General features: G+C 33.8%; 1 protein-coding gene across 1 annotated transcript in view; it reads right to left on the bottom strand.

Annotated features, from left to right (window-relative positions):
• Positions 1–658: 658 nt before the first annotated feature.
• The window catches only part of LOC136065711 (phospholipase D gamma 1-like), a 15,535-nt gene continuing 4,572 nt past the window's right edge, over positions 659–11,621 (bottom strand). The window contains exons 3-9 of the mRNA XM_065769244.1: positions 11,377–11,542; positions 11,053–11,229; positions 10,725–10,922; positions 8,817–8,942; positions 8,493–8,669; positions 8,165–8,362; positions 659–1,309 (exon numbers count right to left, since the gene is read on the bottom strand). Of these exons, the coding sequence (XP_065625316.1) occupies positions 1,016–1,309; positions 8,165–8,362; positions 8,493–8,669; positions 8,817–8,942; positions 10,725–10,922; positions 11,053–11,229; positions 11,377–11,542 (1,336 nt within the window). The 3' untranslated portion in view covers positions 659–1,015. The remainder of the gene's footprint in view (positions 1,310–8,164; positions 8,363–8,492; positions 8,670–8,816; positions 8,943–10,724; positions 10,923–11,052; positions 11,230–11,376; positions 11,543–11,621) is intronic.

The following is an 11,621-nucleotide window of genomic DNA, read 5'->3' as shown; positions in this document are numbered from 1 at the left end:
GTGTTTGTAGAGTGTGGAGAGCAAAAGCCAGTGTTTAAGTCTCTCGGAGAAAACTTCACACACATATACACTTAGATTAGATTAAAGTATAATTTTTATCTTGTAAAAAAAAAAAGGAAGAAGAAGAAGAAGGAAAAAGAAAAAGAAAAGAAAGCAACCAACCATTGCAAATGAAAAGTTAAACCCTCACAACATTTTTGCAACTCCATGTTTCAGATGTTAAGAGAAAATATATATATATATATATNGAAAAAAAAAACATTTAGTAAAATAAAAACTGAATAGTATTAATCTCAAACCCACTCAATTATTGCCTAATAAATCCCAAAATTTCAACCATTTTTCCCGTACAACATATAAATGAAACCGCAAATCACCTTGCTCAGTTGGTCACTTAGAGCCCCCACTAAACCACCACACCGTGAGCCACCCAATGACCACACTTGAAGGCTCAAGCTGTCGGAAAGTATTCTTCTTAGAGCAGCGTTGGAACGTTTATTTTGGAGCTCCGATCCTGTGGCCTTCACATAAAACTTATTTTTACTTATGTGAACTTAATGGATCAAAATGACAAAAAGAAACTTTAATAAAATGACTATTGCCCAAATTTAAAGAGTGTAACTGCTGAATTGGTAAGCCTTACTAAAAAAAAAACAGATGAAATAGGAAGGTAGAAGAACTATTCAACTTAGAGAATATTTCTTTTTCAATTGTGGACCGAACAGCCTTTTCTTTGAAAATTCACAGCCAACACAAAAAGATGCTCCTACGTAGGGTCATCTTCTTTACAGTCTTACTTTAATAATTGAACAAATAGGCTAACATAATCCTACCTTAGGATACATAAGAATGGACGAACAAATATAGGCAAAAAAATAAAAAAGTGTACAATTAAATCGTGACGTGAGATACTGGAATTTGCCAAACATAGAGTGGAAGCATATATACTCTCTTCATTGGGAACATAATTGGTCTAAATTGTCAACAATTCTGGGATTAGGTATCATGAAGTGGATCAGATAGTGAGGTTTTCTTGAATGACTGTAAATGTCCCAGTTACAGTTCCTCCTACGTCTGGGAATGTTGCACAGCCAGGAAGAGGCTTCACCTTGCCTGTTCGATCAACTTCGAGTGGATACTTTAATAGGTGACCCTTCATTTCTGTTACCTCATCAGCTACATATTGTCTCCAGTTGAGCTCGCTCAAGGACTTAACCCGCCTCACACATTCGAGGCTCTCTGGGTGCTTGAAACATCCTTCGAGAGCTCCAATGTGCTCTGCCCATAATGATACTCTATATCCATATATCTGCATCCATACATAAGAAGATAGTGATGAATTACAGAAATCAAAATATGAATGCCAATAGCACTTGTTTTTTGTTTCCTTAAGACAATATAACAATTAACTTTGCTGGGTGAGCATCAATAATGGAGAGTCCAATAGTTTCTCCTAAACCCAGATTCTTGGAAATTAAATATGTCCATGATTGGTTAGGCAAAAATTTTTACAAAATGAGATTTTTATGTTATTTATTCCTAAATTTTTTGAAGGATCACCTTTTGCCTTTTGTTTTTAATTTTTGTCTATTGTTTTTTCCATCTAAAGTTATATGAAAAAGATATATAAACTTGAAATATATGTTTTGAGTCCATACAAGAAAAGAAAAGATACCAAAAGTATAATGTGAATTCATATTAAAAAAAAAAAAAAAGAGTTATGACATAGGATAAACACCTTGCATTGGTTAGTTTTAATATAAATTGATTCATAAAGAACACTTTGCATTACTATACTATAAAGTATAAACGTTGTATGCTCTATTTTGTAATTGTAGATTGACACTTGGGTGGTTTAATTTTAATTATTTATGTGAAGAAAATAAATCTCATACTTCTCGACTTAAAAAAAAAAAAAAAAAAGGGCATATTCTTTTTTTATAATTTTATTATCTTAACATTAAATTCATTAGTTAAATGGAGATAATATAGTCATTTAGAGAGGGGGGGGGGGGGGACTTTCCATTCTTTAAGAATGTGGATACACCCATATGTTTTGGGGGACTCCATATTCCCACAAATTTGAGGTTTTGTGGGAATGTGGATGCTGAATCCAGATTTCCTTGAGCTATTTACAGCCAAATAGAGAATCCTCTTATGATTAAAAGATGACCCAAACTAAATTCCATGCAAGAGTCTTTCTCAAGCTTTGATCATATTATTCTTCAAAAGACAAACCCTAGAGATTTATAAGCATTTTTCAAATAGATCAAGCAAACCTATAGCCAGAACCACACTCAGACGCATTTGTTTTTTGTCAAGCACTTATTGCTTTGATAATCACAAACTTAAACAACTAAGCATTAACTAAGGAAAACACTCACACATAACAAGCCTACATAATTTGCTAACTGGCTTGTGAAATTTCAATGCTCAGAGCCTCACACAAGAAAAAAATTATTCAAGATAATTGTTAAGGACATATTTTTATGTAATTGGCATATCCTTTGATAAAATGTATTTTACTTGTATTTGGGTAAATTTAAGTAGGTTTAAAATAATCATTACAAGTGGTTACATTGAAGACATGAAGATTACTCAAGAACTACTCAAGAAAAGTTAATCTGCAGGTCTCGATACCTCCTCGACAGAAACTCGATCTATCGAGATTCATTAAAGCTCGACACATGTCTCGATCTATCAAGCTTACAGGATTCAGACTATAGCCAACAACGTTTTTATTCTAAAAGGCTATTTGTTTATAAGTTTATATAATCCTTATAGGATAGGAAAACCTAAGGTTTGTGTAAACCTTTTTGAAATAGGAGAACCCATTAAGCTCCTATTTAAAGAAGGTGGAAAAAGAAAAACCTAACCTTAGAGAGTTTCATAAGATTTTCTTTTTAAAACCTCCTTCTATAGAAGAAAGAGTTCTTGCTGCGTTCCTTGTACGCCTTTAGGTTCTATAACCAAGTAAAATCTCTCACAGCATCATTGAAAATTTGAAAATCTTATTGGTGTTTCTATATGAAACTGTTGTGAATCAACTACAACAATCAAAGGGTTGCTATGAAGTTAGTCACGTATTGGGATCCGTGCCTCATTGGTTAGTCAAGTACTGCAATTCGTGCATTAAACGGAGAGATTGCTGCTACAATACAAGTTCAATTACGTATTGGGGTAAAAGTTCAACTGTAAGTTGGTATGAGGTACTGGGATTCCTTTTACTTATAACCGCTTGTTTTGCTAATAGTGAATTCTCGGGAGTGATGACTTTAAATTCACCCAATGGGATTTTGCCTCGGTAGTTTTTCCTATTTGTAAACAAGTCCAACTGAGTATTGGGGTAAGGGTTCAAATGTAAGTTAGTATGAGGTACTAGGATTCCTTTTAATTATAATCGTTTGTTTTGCTAATAGTAGATTTTTAGGAGTAGTGACTTTAAATTCACCCGGTGGTGTTTTGTCTCGATGGTTTTTCCCATTCGTAAATAAATTGCCTGTATTAAATTTATTTTCCGCTGCATTTAACTTAGTTGGTGATTTGTCTGTGCTACCATGCTTATTGCATATAATTGAATCTAATTAATTCACTTGACTAATTAATTGATTAATTTACCAAAATGGATCAATACATTCTTGGTCTATCAAGTGGTATCAAAGCGAGCACACTCTGATTAGGTTTTAATCTTTGCTGTGTGATCCATTGACCCCCGTTGTCATGAAAACTTTTAATTGTTTTGATTTGCATGATCTTGTGTTGAATGATTATGATGATATTCAAGATGCCTGTTGCAAGCTTTATAATTTTTGTATGAAATCTCTTGAATGTTCTAAAAAATTAAAAGCTAATTTTAAAAATGTCAAACTTGAAAGAGATGAATTAATTGCAAAATTGGATGAAGCTAATAATTTGAATGAGAAATTTAAAAATCAAATTTCATCTCAGGTGGACAAAATTAAAAGTTTGGAAGAGCAACTAGTTGAATTTAAAACTGAAGTTGAAAAATTAACTAGTGTCAAACTTACTGTTGAGCCTAACTCAAAAGAAAAGGATTTTTATATTCCTCTATTTAAAAAGAATAATAAAGAGTTGAAGGATAATTTTGCTAGAATAGACAAAGGTAAAATATCTGATGTTAAAGTTGAAGTTTCTAAAGTTATGTCTAAAACTCCTCCTAGATTGAATAAAAATTCTGTTTTTGTCCCCACTTGTCATCATTGTCATATTGTTGGTCATATTAGGCCAAATTGTCCTAAATTAAGGTTTTTGTCAACCTCTAAGATTAGACCTCCTTCTAGGAAGCATAGTAGTTTGAAAACTACTCATGTTTGTCACCATTGTAATGTTTCTGATCACACTCATCCTAATTGTTTCAAGTTGTTTCCTCATAAGCGTGTGTCAAATAGGTCTCATCCTTTGTCTAAAGGCTCTGTACCTATCCTTGGTGAGTTATTAAATGCTTTAAGCTTTTTAACTCAATTTTAGGGGAATTCTAATTCCTCTATGTCCTTTAGTAGTCATACTAGGACACGTGCCTTTTCATCTTCACAGCTAAAGACTCGCACTATGTGGGTGAGAAAGGAACTTAAGACTTAATTGTCTTTTATGTTGTCCTCTGCTTTATTTCTTTCTATCTAAAATAGGACTTTCTTGCTTGATTTTTTATCTGTTTTTGGAATCATGCTTTCATGCATCTGCATCTATCTTCATACTTTCATGTTTTTTGTCTGTTTTTGTTTGGTTGTTTGTTTTCCAAATTTAAAAAAAATAGTAATAATAATAATAATTCAGAAAAATACAAAAATAGTGTGTTTTGTATATATTGGTACTTGTGCACCTTGGATGGTCATTGAAACAGAGTTTTCTAAATTTTGTATATTTTATAGCTTATATAAGCATCTCAATGCACAACTAAGCAAATGAGTTTTGTGGCCCGTGTTTGTGATAAGTAAGGTTAAGTAATCTCTTGTACTTAACACTTGTATCACTCTTTTTGACGAGAATGACTAAAAAATCCTAAAAGAAAAGCATAAATAACCATCTCACCACTAAAACCCGCCAATCATATGTATAACATCTGTGCACTTCGACATAGCAAAATTGTGATGTTTATGGCTTAACATAACTGGGTATTTCTTCTCTCTCTCTTATATGCCCATGCATGATATGCTCAAAAAGAAAAAAAATATATGCAAAGAATATAAAAGTAAAAAGAATCAAAATCTTTTAAATATGGTTGCAAGCATGTTTCTAGGAAATGTCGAAGTTATAAGATGTATCTCAAAGGTAATAATCTCCATCAAGCAGTTATGATTGTGTGTAAGTTAAATTAATTTTCTCATCTCAAATCATCATAATATGATACACTTATGTACTCTTGCTATGTTTTCACAAACAACACGCAAATTCCTTGCTGCTTTTGATACATGTGCAGGTACAATGTGATTTGGCCATCACAAGGGATACATGTATTATTGAATGCTTACTAAACTGTCTTAACTTGTTTTTGAAATAGAAAACTGATTAAACTTGTTTAGTGTGTGTGTGTATTTTGGATCTATGAATGCTTTGCATTGTTTTTGTTGAAAGATGTTTTTAAGAGCTTAACATGTTGATTGAATCTATATTTGAGTAGCTTGCTTGTTTGCATTCATCTCTTTTTGTTTTTCCACTCTTTCAAAAACTCTTTTTTTTATCAAGCTCAACAGCCTCTTGATAGATCCTCAAAAAATTTCTATCTATTGAGCCCCTTGGACTTCTTTTCTTGACAGATCTTATCGCATATTTGATCCATCAAGCTTTCTGGACTTTGTCTTGATAGCTACTCGATAGCTTTCGATCCATCGAGAAACTTTCTGTCTGGCCGATTGATTCTCGACAGAATCTCGATCCATTGAGGAACTTTTGCCATCAACAGATTCTCGACAGCACCTCAACAGATTCATATCTATCGAGATTTAGTGCTCGATAGATCTCGACAGCTCCTTGATCCATCGAGATATGATTTCTATATATATGGCCATTTTAAAATTGTCATGCATTGTTCTATCTTTTCTTTCTTTCTTGAACATCTTCCTGTTGTGCTTCTGTTTTCTTTTTCTTGTAAGTTTATGGTTCCTTGCTCTCCTCGTTCCCTCTGTGTCTGTTTTTTTCTATCTTCGGTCAAGTCTTTTTGTTTTTTATGCCCTTTGACAATCATGTCAAAAAGTGGGAGAAATTTGAAAATTGAATGTCATTCCTCAAGGGGAGTAATAGACTTAGGGGGAGAACTTCATGTTAAAAGGAAGAAAGTTTTTTATGTAACTAACTTAGGGGGAGAGTTAGTTTGATACACTTTGATATTGATTTTTTTTTTTTGTGTTGTGTATCTTTTGGTTTTGTAACCATTTACATACATCATGTGTTGTTTCTATATTTGATGATGATGAATGTGTTTCGCTCTTTATCTCACATGTGTTGTTTCTTTTCTCTCTTTATACCCATGTTTCTTGTTTATTTAACTTGTCATTATTTTCTATATGATAACTTGATGTGTTTTGTTTAGTGCCTTTCAGGAAAGACAAGTTAATGCCAAGTCAAGATTCTAAACCTTCCTCTTGCAGCAACTTCTAAGGTTCAGATCTTTTAGACTAAGCTTATGTATTCTATAATTTTGAGTATAATGTATTCTAGGACATTCAATGTACTCTTGTGATTTTGTCATGGATTTCCAAAGGGGGAGATTGTTAAGGACATATTTTTATGTAATTGGCATATTCTTTGACAAAACGCACTTTACTTGTATTTGGGTAAATATAAGTAGGTTCAAGATGATCATTACAAGTGGTTACATTGAAGACATGAAGATCACTCAAGAACTACTCAAGAAAAGTGCAATTTGCAGGTCTCGATACCCCCTCGACAAAAGCTCGATCTATCGAGATTCATTAAAGCTCGACACATTTCTCAATCTATCAAGCTTACGAGATTCAGACTATGGTCAGCAACGTTTTTATTCTAAAAGGCTATTTGTTTATAGGTTTATATAATCCTTATAGAACTAGGAAAACCTAAGGTTTATGGGTTTGTATAATCCTTATTGGACTAGGAAAACCCAAGGTTTGTGTAAACTTATTTTGAATAGGAGAGCCCATTGAGCTCCTATTTAAAGGAGGTGGAAAAAGAAAAACCTAACCCTAGAGAGCTTCATAATCCTTATGGGTTTGTATAATTCTTATAAAACTAGGAAAACCCAAGGTTTGTGAGTTTGTATAATCCTTATTGGATTAGGAAAGTTTAAGATTTGTGTAAATCTATTTGGAATAGGAGAGCCCATTAAGCTCCTATTTAAAGGAGGTGGAAAAAGAAAAACCTAAGCCTTGAGAGTTTCATAAAATTTTCTTTTTGAAATCCTAGCCTTCTCCTACAGGAAAAAAAAAAAAAAAAATGTTCTTGCTGCATTTCTTGTACGCCTTTGAGTTCTGTAACCAAGGAAAATCTCTCATACCATCATTGAAGATCTTATTGATGTTTCTATGTGAAGCTGTTGCAAATCAACTACAACAATCAAAAGTTGCTGTTGGGTTAGTCACGTACTAGAATCCGTGCATCATTGATTAGTCACATACTGGAATTCGTGCATTTAACAGAGAGATTGCAACTACAATACAAGTTCAATTGGGTATTGTGGTAAAAGTTCAATTGTATGTTGATATGAGGTACTGGGATTTTGTTTTACTTGTAACCACTTGTTTTAATAATAGTGGATTCTCAGAAGGGGTGACCTTAAATTCACTCGGTAGAGTTTTGCCTCAGTGGTTTTCCCTATTCGTAAACAAATCACCTGTATCAAATTTATTTTCCACTACATTTAACTTAGTTGGTGATTTGTTTGTGCTACCACGCTTATTACATATAATTGAATCTAATTAATTCACTTAGCTAATTAATTGATTAATTTACCAAAAGAGGTCAATACATTCTTGTCATATCAATAATTATGCAATGAATTACTATTTTATCATGCCGAAAATATCTTCCTCAACTTTAATGAAACTTAATGGAATTTTTTCCCCCCCATACTGGTAGCCTTCTAGTTCACTTAGCATCTTTTACATGTACATTTACACAGACATATCTAGCAGTGAGGTAAATGCAAAGAGTTCTGTTTTGTTAAGCTTACCTGTCCATGTGGGCTAGAACGTTTGCTTGCCCAGGTATGATAAGGCTGATATGCACCCATTGCAATTTCAGTGTCTCTGGTGCCTTCCATGGACCGCTGATTTATATTTGCAGATCCTAGTATCACATACTCATCATCCACTATCATTCCCTTAGAGTGGACATAAACCATAAAACGCCTACTCTTCTGAGTAAGTGCCTACATAACCAACATACAGTGCACTTAAGCAAGACTAAAAAGGTGAAAGAATGATCTAACTGTAAATGAAAACTTAACTTTTCGGAAAGAGAAAACTGAAGACTGTACTCAGGCAGATAAAGGGAAATACTTGAGGAGTCTTTGCTGCAGCGGAATTTCTTGCACCTGAACTGTCTTCCGTATCTGGTGCCTCACGATTGCCCAGGCAAAAGAAATTCAAATAGTCTTGTGGCTCATATTTGTTCTCTAGTCCAACCTCCTTTAAAGCATTGAAAATCATTTCATACATCATCTGCATTGTTTTATGCTGCAGAAATCAAAATAAAACCAGGTAAAAATTATGTGGCAAGAAACCCATAAACAATGCCTTATGGTCTCAAGCATTAGTCTTGACTTCTAACTGATAGACATGACAACTGCATGCATCAAATGAGAAAAGAGAATAACAATCTACCTGCCAATAGAGAATCCGCTGAACGTGAGTGCTTGTAGGAACACCTTCTGGCCACATTGGGATAATGATATATGCAGAGAACCTCTGATTCGCTTTTATTTTGTTAACAATTTTGAGAGCAATTATCTTTTGGTTTTGTAACCATTTACATACATCATGTGTTGTTTCTATATTTGATGATGATGTATGTGTTTCACTCTTTATCTCACATGTGTTGTTTCTTTTCTCTCTTTATACACATGTTTCTTGTTTATTTAACTTGTCTTTATTTTCCACATGATACCTTAATGTGTTTTGTTTAATGTCTTTCAGGAAAGACAAGTTAAAGCCAAGTCAAGATTCTGAACCTTCCTCTTGCAGCAACTTCTAAGGTTCAGATCTTTAAGTCTAAGCTTATGTATTTTATAATTTTGAGTATAATGTATTCTAGGACATTCAATGTACTCTTGTGATTTTGTCATGGATTTCCAAATGGGGAGATTGTTAAGGACATATTTTTATGTAATTGGCATATTCTTTGACAAAACGCACTTTACTTGTATTTGGGTAAATATAAGTAAGTTCAAGATGATCATTACAAGTGGTTACATTGAAGACATGAAGATCACTCAAGAACTACTCAAGAAAAGTGCAATTTGCAGGTCTCGATACCCCCTCGACAAAAGCTCGATCTATCGAGATTCATTAAAGCTCGACACATTTCTCAATCTATCAAGCTTAAAAGATTCAAACTATGGTCAGCAACGTTTTTATTCTAAAAGGCTATTTGTTTATAGGTTTATATAATCCTTATAGAACTAGGAAAACCTAAGGTTTATGGGTTTGTATAATCCTTATTGGACTAGGAAAACCCAAGGTTTGTGTAAGCCTATTTTGAATAAGAGAGCCTATTAAGCTCCTATTTAAAGGAGGTGGAAAAAGAAAAACCTAACCCTAGAGAGCTTCATAATCCTTATGGGTTTGTATAATTCTTATAAAACTAGAAAAACCCAAGGTTTATGGGTTTGTATAATCCTTATTGGATTAGGAAAGTCCAAGATTTGTGTAAATCTATTTGGAATAGGAGAGCCCATTAACCTCCTATTTAAAGGAGGTGGAAAAAGAAAAACCTAAGCCTTGAGAGTTTCATAAGGTTTTCTTTTTGAAATCCTAGCCTCCTCCTACAAAAAAAAATAGTTCTTGCTGCATTTCTTGTACGCCTTTAGGTTCTGTAACCAAGCAAAGTCTCTCTTACCATCATTGAAAATCTTATTGATGTTTCTATGTGAAGCTGTTGCAAATCAACTACAACAATCAAAAGTTGCTGTTGAGTTAGTCACGTACTGGGATCCGTGCATCATTGATTAGTCACATACTGGAATTCGTGCATTTAACAGAGAGATTGCAACTACAATACAAGTTCAATTAGGTATTGGGGTAAAGGTTCAACTGTATGTTGATATGAGGTACTAGGATTTTGTTTTACTTGTAACTGCTTGTTTTAATAATAGTGGATTCTCGGAAGGGGTGACTTTAAATTCACTCGGTAGAGTTTTGCCTCAGTGGTTTTCCCTATTCGTAAACAAATCACCTGTGTCAAATTTATTTTCCACTACATTTAACTTAGTTGGTGATTTGTTTGTGCTACCACGATTATTACATGTAATTGAATCTAATTAATTTACTTGGCTAATTAATTGATTAATTTACCAAAAGAGGTCAATACATTCTTGTCATATCAATAATTATGCAATGAATTACTATTTTATTATGCCGAAAATATCTTCCTCAACTTTAATGAAACTTAATGGAATTTTTTTCCCCCATACTGGTAGCCTTCTAGTTCACTTAGCATCTTTTACATGTACATTTACACAGACATATCTAGCAGTGAGGTAAATGCAAAGAGTTCTGTTTTGTTAAGCTTACCTGTCCATGTGGGCTAGAACGTTTGCTTGCCCAGGTATGATAAGGTTGATATGCACCCATTGCAATTTCAGTGTCTCTGGTGCCTTCCATGGACCGCTGATTTATATTTGCAGATCCTAGTATCACATACTCATCATCCACTATCATTCCCTTAGAGAGGACATAAACCATAAAACGCCTACTCTTCTGAGTAAGTGCCTACATAACCAACATACAGTACACTTAAGCAAGACTAAAAAGGTGAAAGAATGATCTAACTGTAAATGAAAACTTAACTTTTCGGAAAGAGAAAACTGAAAACTGTACTCAGGCAGATAAAGGGAAATACTTGAGGAGTCTTTGCTGCAGCGGAATTTCTTGCACCTGAACTGTCTTCCGTATCTGGTGCCTCACGATTGCCCAGGCAAAAGAAATTCAAATAGTCTTGTGGCTCATATTTGTTCTCTAGTCCAACCTCCTTTAAAGCATTGTAAATCATTTCATACATCATCTGCATTGTTTTATGCTGCAGAAATCAAAATAAAACCAGGTAAAAATTATGTGGCAAGAAACCCATAAACAATGCCTTATGGTCTCAAGCATTAGTCTTGACTTCTAACTGATAGACATGACAACTGCATGCATCAAATGAGAAAAGAGAATAACAATCTACCTGCCAATAGAGAATCCGCTGAACGTGAGTGCTTGTAGGAACACCTTCTGGCCACATTGGGATAATGATATATGCAGAGAACCTCTGATTCGCTTTTATTTTGTTAACAATTTTGAGAGCAATTTCCATCGGTATTAAATTATTGGCACCTGCAGGGAAAAGTATACTTTATTGCTTATTACTATGAATTCAATGATGTTCCCAACCCAACCCAACTTGTTATTATTTCTTCTCCAATATCCTCT

Source organism: Quercus suber, unplaced genomic scaffold (genome assembly GCF_002906115.3).
Source record: "Quercus suber isolate HL8 unplaced genomic scaffold, Cork oak 2.0 scaffold_1092, whole genome shotgun sequence".
Lineage (NCBI taxonomy): Eukaryota > Viridiplantae > Streptophyta > Magnoliopsida > Fagales > Fagaceae > Quercus > Quercus suber.
Note: the sequence above shows the minus strand (reverse complement) of the source record. Positions and strands in the feature narration are given on the sequence as shown.